We start from the raw sequence: 27,842 nt of genomic DNA, 5'->3' as shown, positions 1-27,842 counted from the left end.
CATTTAAACTGTATGCTTTATTCTCCACATAGTGCACTGGCCCGTAACTCTATGACATGTATGCCTTTTAAAGGCATACAGTGGTACCTCAGGTTACATACGCTTCAAGTTACAGACTCCACTAACCCAGAAATAGTGCTTCAGGTTAAGAACTTTGCTTCAGGATGAGAAAAGAAATCGTGCTCCGGCGGCACGGCCGCAGCAGGAGGCCCCATTAGCTAAAGCGGTGTTCAGGTTAAGAACAGTTTCAGGTTAAGAACGGACCTCCAGAACGAATTAAGTACTTAACCCGAGGTACCACTGTACTTCTTATGCATATACAGTCATACCTTGAGTTAAATACGCTTCGAGTTGACCGTGTTCAAGTTGCGCTCCTCGGCAACCCGGAAGTAATGTAGCGCATTACTTCCGGGTTTCGTCGCTTGCCCATGTGCAGATGCTCATAATGACGTCACGCACATGCGCAGAAGCAGTGAAAAGCGACACGTGCGTGCGCAGACGTGCCGTCGCTAGTTACGTTTACCTCTAGATGCGAACGGGGCTCCGGAACGGATCCCGTTCGTATCTAGAGGTACCACTGTAATGGACTGCTGAGAAACCTTAAGCCAAAAGGTTGGTTGATTTGTTTCAATAAATATGTGCAATGCATTAGGATTTCTGCCCAGAGCGACAAGAGTTGCAACAGAAAAGAGATGGTTCCTAAGCCCCTTCCTTACATTCTTGACACACAGATCTCAAGCAGCCAAGCTATTTTGATCTTTCCAATTAGAATACTTTTGTTCTGCATTAGAAGACACTGAGAGTTTCTTTTCAGCAAATGGTCCAATTACCCTGGTGTGCTGGACTTAGCAGCCAACTACATCAACTTTCCCCTCCAGGGACTGCTTGTTTTGTTTCAGGTTTCATCCTGGCTTCCACTTCTTCCATGCTATATATGTTGATATTCAAGCAACCCTGGAAAATTAAACCCGTAATTCCCCCAAGGATCATCTACACACATTGGAAGCCAGTATAGGCTACCTTGCATCGCAGAAAGAAATTACAGCATGAAGAAAGCAGCTCTCATTGCTCTCTCCATTTCTGTTCTTAAAACCAGAAGATAGAAAAGGAGATGTTGCAAGAAGAAGAAGAAGAAGAAGAAGAAGAAGAAGAAGAAGAAGAAGAAGAAGAAGAAGGAGAAGGAGAAGAAGAAGAAGAAGAAGAAGAAGAAGAAGAAGAAGAAGAAGAAGAAGAAGAAGAAGGAGAAGAAGAGTTTCGATTTGATACCCCGCCTTTCACTCCCCTTCAGGAGTCTCAAAGCGGGTAACATTCTCCTTTCCCTTCCTCCCCCACAACAAACACTCTGTGAGGTGAGTGGGGCTGAGAGACTTCAAAGATGTGTGACTAGCCCAAGCAATAGCTACAGTGTGCTGATGTGCCCTGACCAGTGACCTGATCTGCACACTCTGTCTCTGCCAGAGGCGAAAGGGGAAGAGAGAGAGAGAGAGAGAACACACATGCACAAGCTCCACAGCCACACTGTATTACTGTACTTCCCCAACTAGAGAAGCAAAAAGAACTGTTGCCACATCTTCCACGCTCTTCCTCTTTTCTGAAAGCAGAGGAATATCTGTGTCCTAGTGTGCAGTGATGGGGACCACAAACGTAAGATGCTGGCTCATACAGAGTCAGACCATTTGTCCATCTAGCTCAGTGCTGTCTATGAGACCAGTGACATGTCAAGGCTGGACCACAGGCAGTGAGTGGCCTGGAGAGTCAGGACTCCATGACCATCAGTACCTGAGAACAAGCCAGGGGTCTGGGCCAGCAAACAAGACCACAGAGGCAAGTTGTGATAAGAGTCAGGTAGACCTTGTGGTTTGAAAAAGGGTCAGATGAAAAATAAAGTGCTTTATACCCCTTCCTGCCCGGGCCAGCCTGAGAGCTTCTTCCCTGATCTGGTGCTGCACGTGGCTCACTGCATGGGGCAAATGGGCAGCAGCTCTTTACACAGCAGCTCTCTGGTGTTGCTAACAGAGGATTTTTTTCGTGCCCTGGCTGAAAGATGCTAAAGACACAACCAAGGGCTTTCTTTGTGCTGATTCTCCACCACTGAGCCATGACCATTCCCTCAAAGGCTGCATCTGCTTGCATGAGGCAATTCTTATACTCTGAGGGCCAGGAGTGCCCTGAATTCAGTCTTGCAAGGTCTTCTTAAAAGGTCAGATTGCCCACCAGTTTATTTTACAATTACAAAGCATACTTTTTTGATTATTTAATTTCTATGCAGTTTAATATATTAAAAAATACCTCTAAGCGGTGTACACAAAACTGAAGCAACAACAATTAAAATAAAATATTGGAAAAAGACAGTTGTTGTTGTTGTTGTTGTTGTTGTTGTTGTTGTTGTTGTTGTTGTTGTTTATAAATCAATACCAATTCAGTTTCCTCCTAACACACTCTCCCTTTCAGCCTTCGGGTTCTCAGCCAGGGTCCAATCAAACCCTCAACTCACCCATAGAAAGCTCGCGAGAAGTTGTGGATAACTGGATTTTATCCTAGTCTCTCACTCTAGACTTGCTTTTGTCCTCTGCCCCTCACCCTGCCACACTCCTCACCCTGTACACACCCGTCCCGAGCAGCACAGAGACACACTCTACTGCTGCCCCATGGCTCTCAACGCCCTCGCCTTTCCTTTCTCCTGCCTCTGCCTGCCTCCTCCCAAAATACCTGGGAGGGTCCAAAAAACCCTGGACAAGGCTTGGGCGTATGTGCTACTCTTGGCCAGCTAAGGCCCAAAATCTGGAGAGATGAATGGAAAGAACTGGTTCACCAATTATTCCTCCTCAGTCCAGCAAAGAAGTACTTAAAATTAATTTGGGGCAAAAGGAGGGCCAAGGCTGCTCACCCCCCCCAATCCTTCCACTTCACCATAACTCACTGTAGGGTATATTATTATTATTATTATTATTATTATTATTATTATTATTAACATTTCTATACCGCACTTTGTCCAAAGATCACAGGGAGGTTCATAATATAAACAAACAAAACGAGAACACAAAATACAGAATAAAACAAAAGCAAACGCAAACCAATAGACCCCCTTATTATGTCCTTAGACCTTAGGCCTCTGAGCCCAAGACAAACCTGTGCTATGGCATCAGAGCTGAAGGAGACAAAAGAGCAAGCTCACCTCCTTGGCCTCCAGCTTTTACCACAAAAGTGCCAGAGTAAAGAGCAGATCAGAGACTAATGCTTCTGAAGAAATCCCAGTTGTGCTACCAGAAGAAATACAATTTTGTAAATACTTCAGAGACTATACCTAAAAAGAAATTTTTTTTTTTTTTACAGTGTTGCTCCACTCGAGAATACTCTTAGTCTTTGCTTCCTCTGGAAGCAAGTAAATTAGCCCACGGGGATTGAATGGAAACCCCGCAGGCTGCGGCATGTATTTATCTATCACTCTCTACAGGCCCTTCCTTCCCTCTGGGTTCCTTGCAGTCAGGGGCTGCCAAGTGCAATAGCTTGGCCTAGCAGTTCTGAATGTGCTCTTCAGTAGGGCTGCTTTCATCCAGTGCCAAGGCAAATTCTCACAACACTCAGAGCAATCAAAGAAACAGAAAAGGAAGAAACGTCTTTTAGCAATACTACCCGTTCGAGGATAACATTTTGGGCTACATGAATCCCAGCCAAGTAACAAACAAATATATAACACCCATACGCATTCTCCATTTAGAAGTTTAGCAACCAGAAAAGTAAGGCATCTTTGTGCCACCAATATAATTGGGCGTCATAGCTTTGGAAGGGAGAGCAGAAAAAGGGTAGCGCCACCCGCATGTAGTATTTATTGCAGCGCCACCCGCATGTAGTATTTATTAAATATAGTAAAGGTAAAGGGACCCCTGACCATTAGGTCCAGTCATGACTGACTCTGGGGTTGCGGCGCTCATCTTGCTTTATTGGCCGAGGAAGCCGGCGTACAGCTTCTGGGTCATGTGGCCAGCATGACTAAGCTGCTTCTGGCGAACCAGAGCAGCACATGGAAACGCCGTTTACCTTAACGCCGGAGTGGTACCTATTTATCTACTTGCACTCTGACGTGCTTTCAAACTGCTAGGTTGGCAGGAGCAGGGACCGAGCAACAGGAGCTCACCCCATCGTGGGGATTCGAAACGCCGACCTTCTGATCGGCAAGTCCTAGGCTCTGTGGTTTAACCCACAGCGCCACCCGCATGTAGTATTTATTAAATATAGGAATAAAAGATATATTGCTTTTCTCAGGGAAGCCCATCTGACACTTAACAGTACAGCTCAGATTTATATATCTAAATGGAAGCATTTGATTTAAATAAATTCCTGTGTCTTGATATTAAAAATCTGCCAAAATATTGTGGGATAAACACTGAATTGACAGAGTGACAGAACTGCTGGCATCATGCCCTGCTTGTGGGTTTCGTGGAAGTGAATGTCTGGTTTAATGCAGGACTATAAGATGGATTCATGGTCTGATCCAGTACGTTTCAAAATCATTTCCCCCTTTGACTATCCAACCTGATGAAAAGATTTTAAAATAATAATAGTTGGTTGAAATAAAAAGATAGGGTCTCACTCAACTCTGTTTCTCCTTTTTTGGGACCTAAATGCTTAAAAGCACACAGTGTGGGCTGTGCTTGATATCTAGAGCCAGGATAGGATTCATTGCTTATGCATGCTGACAGACCAGAAAAAGCAAACTCCAAATCTAAAACGAAGAGCATATTTATCTTCCCACATAAACCAAACAAGACACCCCTTCAGTTGTGAGCTGCAGTAAAGATTACAAAAGGTATTCTACCTGCATTCAATGGGTAAACATCAATTTGATGAATATAAATAAGCCAGCAGATTATCCAATATTTGTCTATCATTACCCAATTTTTATCATTAAAAGCCAGCAATATTTAACACTGCATTTCAAACGAAAGCTCTAAAGTATTAACAAACAAATAGCCGAGCACATCTTAGCCCCATCTGATACAATTCAGGAAGGCATTGTTATAGCATATTGCTGCTGCCTATAGACCAAAATAGGTAATACAGGTGTTTTAGACTGGATATTCCATTCATTTGTTCTACAGGTGGCAGTAGCACATTGTAGCAGTGACATGAATGTTTCCCTATTCATTTAGATTTCTCAAACACTGTGCCCACTTCTCACTCATAAACTTATCTTATTTCCTACTCCTTCACCTCTTGTACTGTCCATCTCTTATACAATCTCTACTTCTCACTCCTGGTTCCTCTTCATAGGTTAACTCCAGCCCTAAGTAACTTAGAAATATTGGGCTGGTGCTCTTTGCAGGATTACAACTATACTATGGTTATACAGAGCAACTAGGGCTGGGTTCATAAACAATTAATTTTAAATCAATTAAGCCTGGCCAAAACTAGAATTGGGCAGAAAGCAGCATGTTCAAGGGTGAGGAGGCATCTATGTATCCATCTGTGTGCAGTATATAACAAACTCACAAATTTAAACTGGATCAGGTATTGCACACAAAAGAAAACACTTCTTTAAAACGACATCAGAGTTCTATCATATGAGGTCATAATTCAATAAATAACACATGACGATCTATGTAAATGAGATTTATTCATTATCTACATTAATAAAAACTTTCATCAGTTATCAGCAAGTAGTGCATTGCAACAATTTTTTTGCGGATTCAACTATTTCATTCCATTATACCTCTGTCACTGAACACTTAATTGCTCAGGTTCAATGTTAAGGTATCTGCAAGCCCATTTTGATCCAATGAGGATGTTACTAATGAGACTTTCTAACACATCAGGAATAATGCATAAACACAATAGTCCAATAGGAGGTTTACAACAATCAGTAATCACAATCTTTAGCAGAAACGTGCTCCTGAAAATTGGCTCTGCAATGTGATCATTTTAAAGGGCACAAATATATTGTGACACAAAGGCATCTCTTTAAAAAATGGACAACAACAGGAAACTGCTTATACTGCCGAAGTCCAGTATTCTGATAAAGTTTCTGTTAGTACACATTGTCATTAAAAAACAAGATAAACCTTGAAGCAGTGGTGTGTGAAAACCAAACTTACATATAATCAGACACTATAACCTTGTAAAATGCTGTCCAGGTGAAAAACAGAAAACTCTCACCCTGAGGAATACCAAAGAATTTGCTATGTATGCACCACGTTCTTGACAAGATTTAGGATATCCTGTAGAGTTATATAAAACAACGAAAGGAAGGACTGTAGACAGGACACTGCTGGCAAGACCAATGAAACTGCCAAGCAACTACAATATGCTTCATCAAATACTGAGCAAGACCAACTGTCAGTGTCAAGGTCTCAAGAGAGAAGAAATCGCATTTGGTGTGCCAGAAGCTGGCCAGGTAACACAGAACTGCACGCAAATGAATGAATATGCCTTTTCCCTTGTAAACTCACATTCCTACAGATACCTAAATCCAGCTGAGTCTCAGATCTTAAATAAGTAATTTCACTTACATGGTGAACATAAATTGCTTGTTAAATTCTGCTGTATCTCCAAAAAGTCAGAGACTGTTTTGCAAAGCAAAATACAGAGAAAGCTTCCCCAGTTTCTCATATTAATTTTGAACACAGCTGAATTTTGGAAAGCATACCTCTAAAACCCCGTAAAAACAATGCTACAAATTCAACACACCTTCACCCTGATACAAGTAATGTAGAAAAATAATGTGGAAATTCTTTTTCCGATGACAAGGCCACGCACAAGTAACATCCAGGCGACATTACTATAATGCACTGTACAGGAATTGCCAAAACACAATCATTATATGCTCAATTGGTGGAAAAAGGAAAGTTGGACGTTGCCAGTATGTGGATAGTTGTAACTCAAATAATGTACAAGCGCAGCAAGAGCGAAATATATCATATGTATATTAAATTTCTACCCCCGTTTTCTTCTGGAAATTCAGAATAAGTAGCAGCACAAGGGTACAAATGATCTAGGCAATATCAAACAGCATGATAAAATATCATAATAATGGAATCAGCAAACACAACAGATGATCAGTTCAGTTTCCCCCAAATACTTCTTTAAAGAGCCAAGTTTTCATCAGCTGCTGACATTACGCAGGCCTCTCTAGGGAAGAACATTCTACTACAGCATCAGCACAACCAAAAGGGCCCAGTTCATGAAGAATCCATCTAAGATAAGGTGGCAGTCCTTTAGATGCACTAGATTAGGAGTGATGGAATAGAGGTGGCAAAGAAACACATCCAAAATACTTCCTTTGTTTTTAACACAGTAAAGGAGCTGGGGGAGAAACAGCAACAATAACTGAAGACACAAAGCTAATTAACGGATGTGTTGCGTCCAGAGAAGCCTGGCTGCAAAGTGGGCTGGGGGGGGGGGTGTTGCTTTGCAATTGGGTGGGAGAAAATAACTTTCCTTCAGCTCATGTATCTTCTTCACCCGGGTCCAGAATTAATTTGTTCATACAAAGATGCCCAGATAGTGTTATTAAACCAATAGCCAATGGAAAAGAAATTTCTCTTTTTAGGGGAGTAACAGAAACTTATTTTTAAATAAGTTGTTTCCATGAGATAAAAGCCGATGCTTTCCATTTTCTAGCCCACAGGCTCCATGGTGGAGATCACTCCTGTAAGGTAGGAGGAAAGGACTGCAGTAGAAGTGTTTTAAATGCAGCCTACAGCAAAGAACTTTGAATTCTGAAGAGCTGCAGGTGAGAGCTATATATTCTCTTTCCGGCAATCAGACTTATAATAGACGCACAACAGGGGGAAAGTCAACAATATAGAAGTAATAATTTGCACTTCAGTCTCCTAACACACTCACAACTTTCCCTCCTACACTAATAGGTGTATACAGTACTCTTATGATCCCAGAACAGTTAAATGTATGTGGTTAGGTAATCCAAGGAGCACCAGATATTTTAAGGCATTTTTTTAAAAAGGAAAAAATAAGCATTTGTTAATTCTGGGATGACTTGAATTTGCTATTGCTTGGAAGTGCTATATATTTTTGGATGGTCCAAAAATCCAATTCTATTTTTTTACTTATTTATTTATTTATTATTCAAACCTTTATTAGGCATTATACAAATAAAACGATAAAAGAAAAAGTAACATATAAAAGCCTTGAGATATATACAGAAAGGCAGCAGTTGGCTACATACATATATATATATATACATATAAAATCAGTGGTTTTCCTTGTTAACCTGCTCCTTGGAGGACTGCTACCAAAAACTCGGCTACCCCCGCCGTTACCCTTTGGTCAACGTCGGATAGGCAGAATCCCACACATTCACCTTGTTGGGGCTCCAGACCACCCAAAAGAGGGGGCAGCACGCGTTGACGGAGCGTACTGTACAATGGGCACTGAAAGAGAATGTGCTCTACCGTGTCCGGGACATTCATAAAACATCTGCAGAATCTCTTGTTTCTAGGGATGTTTTGATATCTTCCCCTGACAAATGCTGAGGGAAAAACATTCAAACGGGCCAGCATAAAAGCCCTACGTTGGGCTGGAATTATTAATTTGGTGACGTAATTGGCTCTGCTATCTAAGATATTTAAATCATAGAATATGGGCGAGCAAATTTTGTTTACAGCTGCCATAATATTTTGCCTCTCGACATCCTTTAGTCTAGTTAGGATATTATGGAAAATGTATTGCTCATTAGAATTGTACAGGGGCTCCAGCTCGATGCCTAAAGATTCAATCTTTTTTTCGAGGTACTGATACCATCTTGATTTGTAGGAGTCTTTGAGCAAATCAGCGAGCAGACTTGATGGAGGGCAGCGAAAATGGCAGCGTAACCAGTACTTTATTGAGGTGGACCAGGCCCAATATTCCATTGTGTGTATGCCTATTTCTGCACACATTGTTTCATATTTGATCACAGCTGGGAGTCCAAGAATACGTCTCAGAAAGCTGGAGTGAATCTTTTTTAAATCACTATTATATGCTTGGACCCATAGCGGGATTCCATAGAATATCTGGGATTGCACTTTTGTTTGGAATATCTGATTGGCCGCAGGAATAAATTGATTGCCTTTCTGATAATAAAAACGGGCAACTGCTGATGAGGTGCACTTTGCCTGTTTTATGGCATTTGTGCGATGATTTGCCCACCCTAAATTGCTCTGGAATAAGATTCCCAGATACCTATAGATTTTCACTTGTTGGATTTCCTGCCCTCTTATTTTCCATTTCTCTAATTTCCAACCATTCGAGAAGACCAAAATTTTTGTCTTCTCGTAATTTATAGAGAGCTTGTTACATTCGCAGTAAAGGATCAGAGAAGATATAAGACGTTTCAGACCCAAACTCGTTAATGATAGTAGAACAGCATCGTCTGCGTATAATAACAGAGAAACTGGTTTCTGATTAAGTTTAGGGGCATGTGATTCTATTTTTTGAAGGTGATCTGGCAAGTCTGATAAAAATAAATTAAATAGGAAGGGGGCAAGAATACACCCTTGTTTTACCCCTTTCGAGTTTGGGATGTCTGATGAAAGGTGACCTTTGGTGTTAAGTTTGACTTGACAGATATTGGAAGAGTATAAATTTTTTATTAGGATCAATAAGCGCTGATCAATTTTTAATTCTGCGAGTTTCCTCCACAGCTTTGGGCGGTCAATTGAGTCAAATGCACCACGAAAATCTACAAAAGCAGCAAATATCTTAGATTGCCTTTGAGATCTGTATTTTTCAACCAAATGCATAAGTATAAGGCAGTGGTCTAATGTAGAGCAACCTTTGGAGAAACCTATTTGTTCTTTCCCTGGTAAATTTAGATTTTTCATCCAGGTAAGGAGTTTAGATAAAAGGTGCTTAGCGTAGATTTTCCCTATCACTGATAATAGGCTTATCGGTCTATAATTCCTTGGTTCTTTTGGGTCGCCATTTTTAAAAATTGGGATAATTATTGATCTTAACCATATCTCAGGTATGATCCCATATTTATCTATGAGAGTAAACAATTGAGCTAAGGGTTCTGCCCACCAATCTATATAGGTCTTAAATAATTCTATTGGTAGACCGTCTGGCCCAGGAGATTTCCCCGATTTGAAATTTTTAACTATCTCTCTAATTTCCTCTTCTTCTACCCTTGGCCACTCCTGGAGTTTATTGATTTTATTTTTAGTGGTTTCATTTCCTTTAAGTTCACTGTGTAGATTGTTAAATACAGATGTAAAATATTGGGACCATTTGGATTCTGCAATTGGTGGTAGAGTTAGTTGATTTTCGGCTTTCAATCCTCCGTACACTAGGTTCCAGAACGCTTTGTTATTTTTACTCTGGATTGAGTCGAGTAATTGTAGCCATTTTTGGGTTGCATAATTCTGTTTCTTTTCGGCCAGAATGTAATGATATTTTCTTTTTTCATCAAGATAAGAGGGCTCTAGTTTAGTGCGATTATTTTTAAATGTTTGGCGCAGTTTTCTTTTTAGCTGGAAACATTCATCATCAAACCAAGGGCTAGCGCTATGTTTAAGTACCCAAACTTTAGGTGGAGTACTAAGTTCTACGAACATTTGGAAGATTTCATTATAAATTTTCGGAATATCGCTGTAGGAATTAGTGGTCTTTAAGTTGGATAATACTTGTTTTCTCAGGTTGGCTGTAAGTTTTTGCCCCACTACTGCACTCATTTCCTGGGACCATTTTAATTGGGTCATTTGTTTGTATTGAGAGGGTTCTATAATATTGTGCTTGGTTATTTTGGTTTCATCCTTTAAGTTAATAGACAACAATAATGGCTGATGGTCGCTTTCAGTACGCGTTCCGATTTTGAGGTCCATAATCGAATTTAAAAAATAAGCATTTGTTAATTCTGGGATGACTTGAATTTGCTATTGCTTGGAAGTGCTATATATTTTTGGATGGTCCAAAAATCCAATTCTATTTTTTTACATTACAAAATATTTTTATGTAAAACATAAAACCTGACACTCATTTTGACCTGACGCTGATTCTGAGATCCCAATCAGCTGGCAACTGGTTCTATAAAAAATTAAAATGACCCATACCTGCTTCTGGAGCATCGCCACCTGCCAGAGTTCCATTTTCTTGCTGAGCTATCAGGTTTTTCAATATAACTTGCGTGGCCCCCAGTCTTGGCAGTGTAATGTGTGTAAGAAATGGCAAATTGTTTTTCTTGGCAAATGCCTGACTGGTCTCTCTTCTTTTTCTAAGAAAACCACCTTCTGGAAACAATACAATCCACTTCCGATCGCGGCTCCTATAATGTTTTTCTAGATGTTCTTGGAGAAGCAAAAGCTGCTGGTCACGATAAGCTTTTCCCTAAAATGCAAATAGGGACACATAAGTACAACTTTCTAAGAAAGTTTATTTTCATAATGCTATTGTTTACTTAAAGAAATAATAATCCCAAAACAAATTATCTCACTTGGCTGAATTTAGAGGTGGGGGAGAATTCCTACCCACCCCTATTTCCATGTAAATACTCTTGTCACATACTATCAGAAAGATAATGTGATCCCCTCCACATAGTCTGTGACAGCCTTCCCCAACGAGGTACCCTCCAGATATTTTGGACATCCAGAAGACACCAGGTTGGAGAAGCCTGGTCTAGAGCCCTCAGGCTGACCAACTCACAACTACAGGGTCGTTTCTTCATTGAAATCTGAACATATAGAGAAACATGATATAGCGTTGATGAAGTTTTTTTTTTAATATAGTTTTCATTTATATACATTTTAGTAGTTTAACATTAGTTCTAACATTTCAATCTCAACTTCCTTCCTTCTCTTCCTGCAGTTCCTTAAATTTATTTTATCATTTCATGCATATTCTAAATTAACTTATTATTTTATTCATCTATTTTAAAAGAATATATAAATTGCAGGTTATTACAACAATCCTGCTGATGTCCTTTATCTGTTTATAATTTGTTTGTTAGATATTCAATAAACCATTTCCATTCTTTTATTTTTAAAAAAATGTCATCTTGATTTCTTATTCTTCTGATAAGTTTCACAATTTCTGCGTAATCCCTAAGTTTTTGTATCCATTCCTCTCTCATCAGTACTTCATTGATGGAAGTTTGTTTATTCATATCACATCTCAGAGGATGATGATGAGGTCAATGCTAGCCATTTCTTACAGACATGTATCCCACAATATCCCACAAGCAACACAACCTTTTACTTCATACTTCCCTCTTCACCAGCTATACAACAGCCCCAGATCCACCAATTCTAGTCAAATGGCTAGATCAAGCAGCTGAATTTTACTGACCTCTAGCTTATGTCAGTCAAAAGGTCCTATCAGTAATACCCCCACCAAATTAGGTGCAATTAATCTGAAAGAATATTGTACCTGAGGAGGAAGTGCTAGGCTTATGCCTGCTCACACCATGCCTAAATAGCCCCAGAGACTCTATAGCATAGATAGGAAACCTGTGACCCTCGACATGTCATTGGACCCTAACGCACATTATCCCTGATCACTAGCCATGCTGACTGGGGCGGGTGGGAATTGAGTCCACTATGTGGAGGGTCACAGGTTTCCCACATATGCTCTATAGAAAGTACTGGCTAGTTTCCAGGAATGAAGAGGCAGGCTCAATTGCCCTGAAGACATTTCTTTACATTCCATTTCAACTACTATATATTTAGGTATTGCCATTATGTTTCCTGCATTCTCTTCTCTCCTCCCCAGTTCTCTTTTAGCCACCTGAAGAATTTTGGGGAACAAGTAGGATAAAAGTACTCCTAAATAATATATTATCTTTGAAACATTAATTTGGGGATAAACAGTTGGTTTTGTGCCAAGGTACACTGTGGAAATGTTTTTATACACTATGACTACCTAGCATAGTCGATGAAATGGGTGACCACTTTGAAAGCAGATGATGCTACTGATATAGTTTATAAAAACAAAACAAACAAACATCCATTACCTGTCTTATAAAGAAGTCTCCATGAATTAGAGATACAATTCCAAAGTTTGTATATTTAAAAATATAATCCATCAGCCACATCATCTTACGAACAACCTGGGGAAGTTCAGACAAGAACCTGTCAGTGCACTCCAAAGTAACACAACAAATAAACAAGCCAATGTACAAAGTAAAACATGGTAACCCTTCAGAACACATTAGCTAGCAGAAAACCATTTTCCTTACTAAGAAGTATGAATATAAATGCCATCGGGAATATCTTTGTGCAGATGTAACCACTAAAGGACTATTACCTTTCAACAAAGTCTTATTTGCAAAAACATAATCTCCCAGAATTCTACTCCCACTCAATCCAGCATCTTCACAGTTTTCATTTTACAGAGGGGAAAAATACAGATTTGATCTCTATTTGTTAAACATCTTGGGTAAATCATTTGATTCTTGAAAAAAAAATCAGTCACTTCCAATTAATCTGTATTAACAAGCTTTTACAATGACTTTCATATGCACTTTTAAAAAATTAGTTTAAATAGTCCTTACTTTCAACTGAATACATTCCTCGAATTGGTTTGATTGAACAGATGGGCTTGCTTTCTTGCAAGGGAGAGCAAGAGAATATAAAGGAAAAATCTAAGATGGGCTTCTCATGATAAGCTATACATGAACAGCACCTATTCAATGAATTATCTATTGTCATCTTTATATTGTTCTGTTTCAGAAGGAGAATATCTACACTATTTAATTTTAAAAGACCTGTGCAGGTGTACAATGAGGTAAGGGAGTTTGGAAATATGAAGACACTGGCAGAAAATAATATAATTTTTCCTACCATTATTTCCTTAAACAGTGTTATGTATACATTCCGTCCACCATACTTTGAACATTACAAATTTCCTACACAGAAAGCACGGTCAAGAGAAGAAAAGCCATGAAGACCATGTAAGTTGTATGTGTTAATCACATTCACCTATTTGTCTGCACATGTGGGGAAGTGTAGGGAACACCAGCTTCTCAACATAAAAATATGCAGTGAAAACAGATGCATTCAAGGAACTTTTCACACTTCTTCCTATATGAAGATACTTTTTATGTAGGCAGTTTCTATCTAGGAAATTTGTAGTGTTTACATAGTTCTCAGACTGTAAACCTTCTGGATAGAAAATTCAGGTTCCCCCTTAATCCAGTTACCCAACAAACATCCAACCATTCAGTCTCAAATTAATCTGGAATGCTGGCAATCAGAGCAGAAAATATTGGGCAAGATCTATATTCTGGAACCTTTTCATACCAAGGACACATCTTTCACTCAAATGTACATTCAGGGACCCACTTAATGGGACACTATATATCTGTAAGGTGTTAGTGTTGCTGCTGTGACCTACTTTATGTCAAGTCGCAACACACAAGTGGGCCCCAAACTAACAGCCAAAGACCAGTGGGCCAGAGAAACAAAAGGTCCTAACCCTATATGCTTTATTGGCATTGAGCGAATGGCTAGTATTTAATCAAGGAATGGATTCATCTATTTTGGTTTAAACTTTGCCATACCAGTTTATTATATTCGTTATATTAATAGCTACAGATGGGCGAATTGACCCATTATAATTCAGAATCAGGCAGCCAGGTTGCCAGTCCAGGGTTATAAACTCAGGCAAACTCTTTCCTGTGTTACAATCTTCTGAAGCATCTCTGAATTTTCGCGTGTGCACATCACCAAAGCAGATCTTGGAAAGAAAAGTGTGAATTTGGCATTCTTTTTCCACCCCACGAATCACAAGGCATCCTTCTCATGTGGGCTTCATTTACAATAATGAGTAGATCAACATGGGACCACAGGCAGAGACAGCAGCTATGGAACAAGCCAAACAGGAAGAAGCAGTGACAATGCCCATTCCTATTTGTTGCAAGACTCAGTATACTGCTGTCGTCAATGTGGAGACTGCTTCTGCCAATTCCAGAATGAAAGTGTATTTATTTCTTTTTTGGGGGGTGGGACGGTTAACTGCAGAGGTGCTAGACTCCTTCACTTATTTTTATTATTTAAAATAGTAACAATGACAATGGGATGGATGGAAAGTTTGTATTCTCATCCAATGTATTATTTATTTTAAAAAACTCGAAAAGAGTGCCTAATTAAGCAACTTTAAGACAGAAATAACCAATTTTTGCTTCATTATTAGAAGTTTGTTTGGTTTTTGTTATACTTCCTTTCCTGCCTTTTTGTACTTAAAATAATTTAAAGTCAGGAAATATAAACATCATGTTCCAGCAATTATTAAAAATAATAAACACTGTTTCTGTAGATAACCAGCTTTACTTTATTGTGCATTAAACTAGCATGATGGTATGAATATTGCACTGTGGGTTTTCATGCTTGTTTTGAAAAATAGTTCATTATTGACTCCAATGAGGACTTCTTCAAAAACAGCTCTTTGATGAAGGCTCGGTCCTTTCTCCTTCTTCTCATCTTCCTGCTCCACGTCTACTGCTTCTGCTGCTGCTGTATGAGACATGTGCTGGGAAGCCCCAACTGAGTTTTTAAGGGTCCACTGGCTGCATCTTTGGTATCCGTGACTGGTTCAAACATGAATATTCTCTGTTGGCAGATTATTTATGCTGCCTGTTACAATCCTTCCAGCTGTGCTGAACAGACTCTCAGTGTGGATACTGGTGGGAGGCCTAGCAAGGGAGCCCAAAGAAACAGTGTGTGCTGAGCGCTGCAAATGCCACTTGTGTTCCCAATAAAGCATATAGGTCCTTAGGGCTTTGTTAAATTCTGGCACACCCTCCCCCTCACAAGTTCCTGCCTTGTCGCTGCTGCAGCTTCATGTCTGGTATAAGGTGAAGAATCATTTTCATTTACAAGTCCCAGACAATCCACCTGGGACTTCTGCAAGACGAATGAGGGATCAGTCTCAGTGTCTCTGGATGTTGCTGAGATTTGTTCCATAACCTTTGAAAAATTGCTGCTGAGTGCATCAGATACCATATGCTGTACCTTACAAACACCTAGTGCGTTTCGAGATAAGCCATCACAGTTTCTCCCACCTGATACTCACTCATCCTACCTAACTTATTTTAAACAGGACCTTCCTCCCTAAATAGTTAACGAATCTTGGGGTAAGGTAACCAGCAGCCCACCAGATAATCTCCCCCTGAACTGCCTTGATATGCCTGTTGGCCAGAAGGCTGCTTGTGAGAAAGGTCCTTTATTATTCCTATTGCCTTGGAATGAAGTGAAAGTTGTAAAAAAACAACAACAACCCACCATTGATTTGGGTTGTTTGCAGAGGTACAATACTACTGCAGCTTGCTGTTCCAACTTGCAAGGACATCCTACACTAGACAGCACAGTGCTAAGTTGTTGTGGTGGCCTCAATCTTTCAGTCTTGTTTGTGAAGATACAGTTTGCTTGAAGTAATCACTAATACTCCTTGGAGTTTTATGTGTGGTTTGCCCTTCAAAACCATGTTTTAGCAGTGAGATATGTTGGATCCTACCATCATACAGTGTCTTAATAATGTTTGTTGCACTGTCTGCTTTGAAATCCAGGCTGGGGAATCAGCACTCAACTGAATGACTGCTGTCAGTTTGCATGCAACACTGACTGCAGCATGTACACAGCCAAATCCAGGTATGTTTAGAACCACCTGTCGTCTCACCAGACTGCCCATATCTGCAACTGTAAACCAATGAGTAGTAACAAGACATGTAGTCTTGTACTCATTAGCTATTGCAAATATCTATGGTGAGATGTACGGTCCCACCAATGCCATCTTCAAAGTTTGTACTGAGAGCATCTTGTAACAGCAGCTGAAAGTGCAAAAACTGTTTGAAAAATAGTTCCTTCCAGACAACTTCTCTTGAGGGACACAGTGATGGATAAATGCTCCAAAATACAGCTTATCAAGAAGGGATAATGGTTCCCTCCCATGGTGATTAACTCTACAAGCCACATAGACCATAGAACCGTAGGGTTGGAAGGGACCACGAGGGTCATCTCATCTAACCCCGTGAAATTATTGAGTTCCACTGTCCTGGGGTCACTGGGCTACCAGGTTTGCTTCCTAGCTAGCATTTGATGCAGACTGAACTGAATTCCACATGCTACAATTTTGTGTGGAGATGGTGTTGGGGAGGACAACAGGCAGGAATTTATGCAGGTAATGCAAAAAGCTGAACACACAGAAAATGCATTGCCTTTCTCATCTCCTTCACAGTGCCACCCAGAACCTGAGTAAAGTCGTACTTTACTTACAAAGAGAGGGGGGGGGGACAGAGACTTTATATTTGATACTGGGGGCGGGGGGAATCAGTAGTAACTATCTGGAGGAGAAAAGAATGCCCAACCATGAGCAAGAAAGAAATGGTGCAAATCAACATGTCTGATGCTCCAAAGTGATTAATGTTTGTATAGTTTCTGATCCAAACTTTTAAACTGCTTTGCTACACTTTGTCAAAAGAACCAAAGTGGTAAAAGGAAAATTTCTCTGAACATGTACAACATGGGATATTTTCATCTCCTTCGGTAACTAAAGGGTTACAATAGGCAACATTTGAGCTTGCTATAAGATGGAGTTCCGTGCAGATGACAGAGGCACAGAAAAGAGAGTTTAGCTTGTAATAAATTTCATTGCCTCCAAGTCAGGGTTCATTATGCAAACAGGAATTATAAACCTGCTAGGTTTACCATTTGAACGGACTAATTAAGAATTCTGGTATCCTCACAATTACATGCACACACGCAAACTACTGGAAGCAATTTCATTTTTGGACTGATGTTCAGAACAATTTATTTCAACCCACATTCATTTGATTGAAAAAACAAACAAACAGATGGATGGATGGCATGTATTCCCTTTTATAGCCTTGCACTAACTAGAAATAAAACACTAAATCAAATGCTTCCCAATTCAACCATCTTGGAGTAAAGACCACAAATATTTCTAAACAAATATTGTCTGCAGGCCATATCCCATTTTCAGAACTGATGATAATGGGAAATGCAGAATTCCCATTTTATCACCTGAACATAGCAGTCAAGGTTTATGAGCATTTTATCATGAAAGACTAATGCAGTGCAGTGCATTTTTATTCAGCAAGCATTGTCTACAGTACATGAAGGAAAAATTAAAAGGATGTTTGCTATCCTTGAATGCCCCCTGCTTTGCTTTCCATTCCTGGGTAACATTCATTGTGCAATTTCAACTCCTTTCCTCTCCAGAAGCGGACACAGAGAAGCATCTCTTACTTTGTGCCTTTCCTCAGTCACTTAGTTTGATCTGCTTTCCTGGGCCACTTGGATTGCTAAATGATTCCTGCCCTGCAAACAACTCTGGTGTCTGTATGCCCTGCTTCTATAGCACAGCCATCTGGAGGATCTGGGCCACTCTGCAGGGGAAGGAGGGCAGCTAGATCCATTAAATGGATGTGAATTTGAGTCTCAGGGCTAGGTACCAGACTTGGCAGTGGTCCCCAGTGCTATGATTCAGAGCATATTCTCAATATGGCCTACCCAGTATGAAACAGCGGTAAATACAAAAATAGCATACCGTGCCTTTGTCCTGAAGGCACATCATTAGGGTGCAAATGTCTCCTGTTGCTTGATGGTTCACCAACATCACAGCTTCATCTTCTGAGATGGTTTTAATATCATCTCCCCATTCTATGACTATTTTGAAAAAAAAGGGAAAGGAAAAACTTATTTAAAACCACATATTTTTAAAAGTTAAAAATTCTTTAAAAATGTCATTACAAGCAAAGTTAAACTGGTGTGTGTGTGTGTGTGTGTGTGTGTGTGTGTGAGTGTGAGTTAAGCAAAATTATTTTCTTCAGCACAATAGAAAGTCAATTTCATTCAAAAGGCATTCTAGCAGACCACATTAATCTATAAACTTAGAAGAACAAACATAAAGAACCCAAAAATCTGCAGCAGTAAGATAAAACTGAATCGCAGTTCCCGAATTAAACATCAGAAAGAACACATTCACTAATCAATACATTGGTAATTAAGTAAGGATGACAATATTGGTTACAGAGCATACTATCTTTAAGGGGGGGGGAATCGTCATGAAATTGACACAGGCACTTTAAACGTGTCAATTCAAAAACAGGAATCTGTATTCTGACACCTGAAGATTTTAAATGCACTAGATAGCAGAAAGGATATCAGACATTGCCTGGTGTTGCACGAGGAGAACAAATCAGTGACCCAAGCCTTGTAGGCGCTCCTCTTTTCCTCTAAAGTGGACCAGTTCAGAAGCTTTTCACTTCCGTTTCTACTTGTTAATGTAAAGTATGTTTGGTTTAAAACAAGCCAACTTCAAACCATGGATTATGAAGCGAATTTGTTCAAACAAACTGTGGTTAATGTTAACCATAGTTTAAGGCAGAGGTGGGGAAACAATGATTCTCCAGATGTTGTTGGCCTCCAACTCACATCACTCCAGCCAGTGTGGCCAAGGGACAGAAGTGATGGAAGTTGTAGTCTTGCAACATCTGGAAGGCCATAAGTTTCCCAGTCTTGGTTTGCCAGTCTGGATGCCGTGTTGGATGTTCTTAATGGAAACCAGCAGCTCACTGCAGTCGTGCCAGAGAAGCAAAGGGCAGCAGATAAAAGGTCCCCCCGCCCAAGGAACTATTAATGCAGGCAGAGGGGAAAAAACTTTCAATAGTATAATTCCCACACTTCTTGGGGACAAGACAGCAGTAGCATCACAATTTATCAGCTACATCTAATGCACAGTCTGTGCTCACTCTTGGAAAGGTGGGACCCCACCATTGTTTTCCATTCTTTTGTAATCACAATGATCAATTTAGTATTAAAGTACTGTAAACAAACAAACAAAATACAGTAAGCCCACAACTTACGCTCCTTTAACTTGTGCACATTCCGCATTATGAGCTTGGCAAAAAATAATAAATTTAAATAAGGGGGTGGGGCAGAAAGGGGACGGGCATCCGTGAAAAAAAGACTTTGACAATCTCACCCGCCACTGAACCCAATGTGTTTTGAGCATACGTGAATTTGGTTTTAGGCACTATTCCCAGAATGCAACCCCTGCAAAGGTTATGGGTAGTGATATGAGGTGAGAAAATTCTCTAGAGAAAATTCTCAAGAATGAGAATATTCTCGAGAATATTCTCTGCTGGAAAATTCTCTGGAGAATATTTTCCACAAACTGTAAATTCTAATGTAAGAACCAGTTGCACAACCCACATTTTAAAAAATCTAGTAAATAATAAGTCAAGCTATGATATTGCCAGTGTAAGTAATGGATAATTATTTTTTTGATCCAGTTACATTACTGGGCATTGTGTCATTCACCATTGGCAGTTCTGAAATGTGAGTTACAGAAAACATTTTTTATTTTTAGTTTTAAAAATGCTATTCATTTAATTTGATGAACACTTGAATTTGTATGTATTTCAACTATATGTAATAACATTTTTTTTCTATTTTGGTGTGACCTTATTCTTAGCGATTCTATACCCTTGGCCATACAGTATGATTTTTTTTACACAAAGTAGCTTTAATGCTTTATACACTCAAAGTAACAGCATGTGAGGTGGCCTTGATTTAAACAGCTGATGTTTCTATATTTTTATTTAGTGCCAGTAACTGGTTTTTGCAGCGCCATTCAATGGTACAAGGTGCCATTTACCAGAGAATGACATACTGAAATGTATTATCATATAATGATAATATATTTAATGTTAATGGCTTCTTTTTTATATGTATGCATATAGTTTTGTTTATCAAGCTGTGTTTTAATCACCAAAACAGTTATGAAATTTTAGAGCTATTATAAGTACAAGATAGCCTATTACAGTTTTTGGTTGCCATCTGAACAAGTTTACCCATGAATAAACATGTATATTAACTAATTATATTATTTTCAATGCATTAAAATTATATCATTTTCAATGCATTAAAATGAAAATTCTCCTATTTTAAATGAAAATTCTCTAATATTCTCATTAATCGAGAATATTCTCAAAAATATTCTCAAAAAGATTATTCTCGAGAATTTAACATTACTAGTTGTGGGTTTACAGTACTGAAATAAGTTCTGCATATATTTGCCCTTGAAACTAGCCTGAAAAGCATAGATGGTCCAGAATGCTGTGGCAGATGAACACGTTTAAGCAATATTGCAAAACACCTGAGAACACTTCATAACCTGGGAGCTTGGCGAGCACCTCTATCTGCCTATTGTCATCATTATCAAAGGACCAGATTAAGTGAAGTAAAGGAATGTGGTGTTTGGAGCAGGGGCCCCAGTGGTGACTCAGGGCTGTGGAATGACCTCCAACAGAAATCCTGATTGTATACTTCCCTTTCGGCTTTCTGTCTGTTATGTAAAGCTCATTTATTTAGGAAAGCTTGGGGGCATGAGGAATTGATGGCTTTTTAAAAAAGTCACTCCTGAGTTTTTCTCTGTAGGAAAGCTTGAACTACTTTTCAGCTGCACTGCTTTTCTGCGTTTATAGATCTGATGTTCCCGTAAATGTTGATTGTTGGTTGCCTTAAGCAGTTCTAGAAAGGTGGGCTTAAAAACAGTAGTTTAACAAACAAACCAAAAGCAAGTACCAGAAGGTTGCTGTGTGTGTTGCAGCAAAAGTTACAGACACTACTGTGGCACCTTAAAAGCCAAGACATTGATGGCAGGCCAGGCCAGGGGTTCTCAAACCACTTGGTCTATCCTCAAGCCACTTGGGATGCTTACTGAAGCCCACCAGACAGAAAATGGGAGATACAGGGGAGAAGCCAGTCGCAAAACAGTGGCAAGCAGTGGCAGAGCTTGGCATAATCAGCTGGCAATTACTGACACCACTTTCTACCAATAGCTAATCCATATCTGATTACTGCTCAATTCTTTGCTGCGGCATTTGCCTTGTGGCCAACTAGCTTAGCTTTCCTTAACAGGTTCTGGAATCAACCCAAAGATTATGGCATGGCTTGCAGGCTATGGCACTGAGGCCCAGTTAAAAGTGGCCTGTGGCCAGTGGGGAGTCCTGGCCCACTGTCGGATAAAAGTGGGTTAAGTTTTGTGGACTAGAATCCACTCCACCAGATCCAAACCTAGTGCTGGCAATAAGGCCCTAAGCAACAGGACAGATTCAATAGTGCTTGTGACCTGTACAGAAACGAATGAATTATATTTAATCTGGCTGGGTTTAAAGTTTGCCATGGCTCTGTGGTCAAACCCTCCCTTCCACAATGTCATGCTCGCAAGCGACCCTTTAGCCTTCAGACCGCTGGAGCAAGGAAAACAAACATAGTTTGGGAGGTGGTTTTGTGCTTCTTTCCATGCATAAAGGCTTAAAAAGCAAACAAACCCCTCAATCTATCAATCACCAGGAGTGCAGCAACTAAACAAGAACATTGATGTGCTCCCCTGTGAAATGGCCAAGGAGCATCCAGAGGTAAACTGTTTAAAGGGCTACTGAACAAGAACAAGCACTTCCATTACAAATTGTTCCTATTGCCGGACATTTGAGGACATTTGAAGACTGCACCTACAATCAAGTAATAAATTACAGTACACCAAAGAGGGAGGGAGGGAGTAATGTCTACTGCATGGCAAAGTATTTCAGTTTCTGTTTATTTGTAACCATGGACCCGAGGGCAGGCAACTATAGCTCTGAGTTTAGATGGTTCACAACAGAGTTGTAATATAAACAGATCCATGAACCAAAAAAGCGAAATGAGAACATATTCAGATATTAATGATTTAAAATACACATAGGCAAAGTGAGGAAGGCCGCTCTCATTCCTTGCCAGGTGCAACAATGCTGCTTCTACCTTCCTCTCCCTCCTGCAATTTATTGGTTGTTACTTGCACTCAAAGTGGAGAGCTAAACTTGAAGAGAGGAACGGAGGTCCATTATTAGATCTCCCATGGTTCTCACCCCCCCCCCAAAAAAAACCCCAAAGCAGCAGGGAGGCTGGCAGGGAGGCTGGCTCAAAACATTTTGTCACCTGAGGCAAACCACAAAATGGTGTTTCCTTCCACCAGGGAAGAAGGGATCTACATCAGGAACAAGGACTGAGAGGAGACCAGCACTGCTTCCTATTTGCCAAGAGGCCCCTGTAGAGGCAGCATGAGGGATGCTGGCCTCCACTGCTGCCAAGGCAGTGGCAGCGGTGGCAGGTGATACGTTCCTTAGAGACCAGATCTCCTGCCCCTGTGGATGCTGCCGCCTGAGGCGGTTGCCTCACGTTGCCTCATGGGTGGGCCAGCCCTGGAGTGGGGAAATGGAGCTGCAGGATAGCAACTTTTAAAATTATTCCCCCTGCATATACCTACGGGCTCCCTCTCATCTCATTACAGCTCAGCTGGTTAGAGTGCAGTGCTGTTAATGCAAAGGCTGCAGGTTCGATCCCCGTATGGGACAGCTGCATATTCCTGCATTGCAGGGGGCTGGACTAGATGATCCTCAGGGTCCTTTCCAACTCTACAATTTTATGATTCTAGGATCAGTACTGTAAATAGCAATGGGGGCATTCAATCCCCCCTTCCTACGTGCAGCAACCCTGGAACAATTACTCCATCTTGCCTCATTTGAAAACTAATCTTTCTAAAGTTCTCAGTCGAAAATCAGTTATTCACTCAACTCATTTGTAACTCTCTGCTCCAGGTAGGGCAAACTCCAGCCTTTATCAGTAACTATTTCTGAAACCTCCCTCCCTGTATCATGTTATAAATGTTAATGGTTCTGCCTTGGGCAATTTTTGTGCTATTTCTGCCTAGTTTGACTTTCTTCCTCCCACCAACCTTCAAGCTCCATAAGTCAAAGTCCTCCTATTTTATTACAAATGTAGGCTGAGGGTTTGAGGAATGCCTTTCATTCCTACCTGCCTTGAAATGTATGACATCTTTAGTCTCTTCTCTGTTGCAGAGAGGAAATAAGAACACAGCTTGCAACCAGCTTCCACAACGCTCCCTTGCTCTTGAGTCTGATTCACTGTGCACACAGAAAAATAAGCTCCCAAGAGGAACCTCGCTTAACCATGTGTTTCAACAAATAATTTCTTCAATTAAATGTGCTCTTATTCATCGGTTTAAATTTCTCCTGCTTTGTCCTGAAAAATGAATTACACTGTGCAGCAAGCAAATGTTTATAATCCTTTTTTTAAAAAGAGAAGCCCAATAGTTTGAACATGCTATGGAGGCAGGAGTTCATATCCAACTGCAATGAACAGTTTTTTTTTAAAAAAAAAAAACTAGCTACCCGACAACCCTGATTGCTTAGTGAAAGTCACAACATGTTTAAAACCAAAGCATTAAAGTAAAATATAATGTTACAATTCTTTGTATGAACAACAAAGACTTTCGTGGGACCTTAAAGGCTAATGGTTATATTACTTATTCAGCATATAATTAGAAGTATGTAAAATATATTGACTTTTAAAAGGATTTATGTTTGAGTAATGGAGCAGCTTAATGCATGCTACCTATTACAGTGCACATAATACAAACTGACCCAGTTTGCACTCCACATTAAACTAGAATTTATATACTGCTTGAATGTAAAAAAAACCTCAAAGCAGTTAGCTAATAGTTTACTATTACTATTACTATTACTATTACATATTACTATGTATCTGGCCTGTTTGTCTTCTCTTCATATTCAATTTAAAACAAAATACAAAAAACCCCAAAAAACCGATCTGAACCAGAGATTGTGGTTTTGTTTCATTTTTGGATTACTGATTGTGATTTATTAGAACAAACTTTGGCTAGAAATCATGATTCGTTGGAAGCAGAATACTTATGATCCCTTGGTGTGGACATCAAAGGGATTATGACTTGTTTTCTACCAGTGCCCAGCTAACATGAACAGGGAGGAGCAAAATAATGGTAAGTCATTGTTTACGTTTGTCACTGTGATGGAGATACACTAAATGAGAACATAATGAAAATACAGAACACAAAATAAAAACCCGAACCAGATCTTTCACAACTTCTCCAAGAAGTCCACGTTTGTATGACACAACCAAAGGAATTGAGAAGATTTCCTTAATTCAAGTGGACTTTGCCTCCCTGGACTTGCTCTACATGTGATCTGAGAGCTGCATTGCAAAATTTGGAGAAGGTGAAGACTAAAGGAGAATTATGTTCCAATTCATGCATTAGTGAGGGCGATGTGAATTACATCAGTTCACTTATAAACAAAGACCAAGCAAAATTCTATTCGATCCCAAGATTTATATAATAATAATAATAATTTATTTATACCCCACCCTCCCCGGCAAAGACCGGGCTCAGGACTGCTAACACTGAATATACAGTAAAAACAGTAAAAAACAACAATAGTTGATTAAAATATAAGTTAGAATACAGTTTAAAAAGCAGCTTAAAATGCAGCCTCGTTTTAGTGGTAGCCCATAGATCAAAGCCATAAGGGGAGAAAACGTCAAATATTCACCGGGGCCAACTATCCATGCTGGTCGTACATGGGCCAGCAAAAAGAGCCGAGGGAAAACTTATATACAAATCCCATATAAGGGGTTCCATTTATATATATATGGGGTTAGACTGAGTCCAGCCCAAAAGCCAGGTGGAACAGCTCCGTCTTGCAGGCCCTGTGGAAAGATGCAGGGCCCTGATCTCTTGCGGTACGGCGTTCCACCAGGCCGGGGCCAGAGCTGAAAAGGCCCTGGCCCTGGTTGAGGCCAATCTAACCTCCTTGGGGCTCGGGACTTCCAAAGTGTTGTTATTTATGGACCTTAAGGTTCTCCGCGGGGCATACCAGGAAAGGCGGTCCCGTAGGTACGAGAGTCCTAAGCCACACAGGGCTTTAAAGGTCAAAACCAGCACCTTAAACCTGACCCTGTACTTCACTGGGAGCCAGTGCAGCTGGTAAAGCACTGGATGAATGTGATCCCGCGGCAAGGACCCCGTAAGGAGTCTGAACGCGGCATTCTGCACCCGCTGGAGTTTCTGGGTCAGCTTCAAGGGCAGCCCTGCGTAGAGCAAATTAAAGTAATCAAGGCATAATTACCGTATTGTGGTTTTTAACGCTGTATGAACACGGTTCTGAAAAGAATTTTAAATAAAAATAAAGACATAGTATATAAATTCTGAAAGAAATACTGTGCTGTATTGGTTGAAATCAAACCAAAAAGGCAAAAACTTTGGAAGCCTCAATGATCATCTGATCATCGGTGCTTGCAGAATCTAGTGCACAGGGCTTTGCAGGCAATGCCAAACAGCTGAATAATGGTGCCTGCAAACCCCTTTTGGCCAAAGCCTGTCTTTACCTGTCCCCACCTGACATCATAAATTATATAAGGTACAAGCCAAGTAGGCGTAACTTGATCAACACAGTCTGGTACACCTTATTATACCTGATCTATGGCAGAACATTTTTAAATGCTTCAATCCAAGTTGTTCTATGATGTCTACCAATTTTTTTTTTTAATTAAGATGTTCCATGTAAAAAAGGCTTGAACAATTGAAAAGTTCAGTGATATACAAGCAGCTAGTTATTTAAAAGCTTAGTTGCAGAACAAAGTTTACTTTAGCCTTGACTTTGAACTGCTTCTAACCACATCTTGCTATTGGTATACCAACCTTTGGCATGGCCCAAGTTCTGGCTGCTCATTAACACTTGGGTTGCCCGACAAAATCCTGAACGAAATAGGTCAGAGGTCAGTTTCTAGTCTCCCAAAATCATTCGCCTTTTAATTGAATATAACTGTAAACGATGAACTTTCAAAGAAGCAGCAAAATACATATAACTGGGAATGTAAGAGGGCAATGACATTTTTAAAAATAACGTATTTTTCACTCCATAAGACACACCTGACCATAAGTCGCACCTAGTTTTTAGAAGGGGAATGCAAGAAAAAAAATATTTTTAAAGGGAGAGCTGAGCAGAGCCTGTATGCATCCCAGGCTCTGCTCAGCACTCCCTTTCACTAGCCACGTGGAGCGTGTGTGCGGCGCTTGCAGGCTTTTCCCCAGGAGGGAGAAGGGCAGCCCGTCACTCTTGCGGGCCAGTCAGTCCCTTCTCCCTCCCTCAGGGGAAAAGCCCGCAAGAGCCGCACAAAGCATGTGTGCGGCTCTTGGGGGCTTTTCCCGCCTGCCTCCCGCCTGCATTCGCTCCATAAGACGTACACACATTTCCTCTTACTTTTTAGCAGGGGAAAAGTGCTTCTTATGGAGCGAAAAATACGGTAATCTCCTTTTTCAGCCACTTCCTATCTGCTTTACACAGTTCTCTTCACTTCCGCATCTGCATAGGCCAGGGGAAGCCCACATGGTACCCTCCGTATCCTGTTGTACTCCAACTCACATTAGCTCCAGCAAGCATGGCCACTCACCAGGGATGATGGGAGTTGTAGTCCAACATCAGAAGAGCACCATGTTGGCTTATCCTGATGCAGGCACATTCCTTTCTCCCAATGTTCTACTTTGCAAATGGGGCAGATCAGCTCTCCTAGTGTGGGTGGCAGTATCTTAAATAAGCTGTTTCTATTTCTGTTCAGTGATAAATAGTGTGATGAATTTGGTTAGACCAAATCAGCAAAACGTACATAATATGTAATTTGCAGGATATGGCTTTCCAGGGTGCAGAACTTTGGTTGATTTGCAATTAGTAGACCAAAAAAACCCCTGAAAATGTAGATACCTTAAATTTTGTATTTGTCTGGTTCACTGCCACATCCCAAGTCAGTCCATAATAAGACCCATTCATGATTTGACTATGGATGAAGAGGCTGATGTATATTACCGAAATGTGGATGGGGGGGGGATCCTGACCCGACCCAGTTATGTCTACTTGGGTACTTTGGCCACAGTGACCCACACACTGGTAACTTCCAAGACTATACTGGAATGCAGACTACTGGAATTCACTCTAAGTAGGGCTGCCCTTAACACTGGTCTGA

The 27,842-nt window shown here is 40.3% G+C and overlaps 1 protein-coding gene across 4 annotated transcripts in view; it reads right to left on the bottom strand.

Moving 5' to 3' along the window:
* The window catches only part of LPGAT1 (lysophosphatidylglycerol acyltransferase 1), a 56,353-nt gene that overhangs the window by 9,072 nt on the left and 19,439 nt on the right, over positions 1 to 27,842 (bottom strand). For all 4 annotated transcript variants that reach the window (XM_083605465.1, XM_083605467.1, XM_083605466.1 and 1 more), the window contains 3 exons: positions 18,493 to 18,611; positions 12,941 to 13,036; positions 11,046 to 11,319 (listed from right to left, as the gene is read on the bottom strand). In XM_083605465.1, the coding sequence (XP_083461591.1) occupies positions 11,046 to 11,319; positions 12,941 to 13,036; positions 18,493 to 18,611 (489 nt within the window). The remainder of the gene's footprint in view (positions 1 to 11,045; positions 11,320 to 12,940; positions 13,037 to 18,492; positions 18,612 to 27,842) is intronic.

The sequence above is a fragment of the Podarcis filfolensis genome, assembly GCF_964270895.1.
Source record: "Podarcis filfolensis genome assembly, chromosome: 3".
Lineage (NCBI taxonomy): Eukaryota > Metazoa > Chordata > Lepidosauria > Squamata > Lacertidae > Podarcis > Podarcis filfolensis.
Note: the sequence above shows the minus strand (reverse complement) of the source record. Positions and strands in the feature narration are given on the sequence as shown.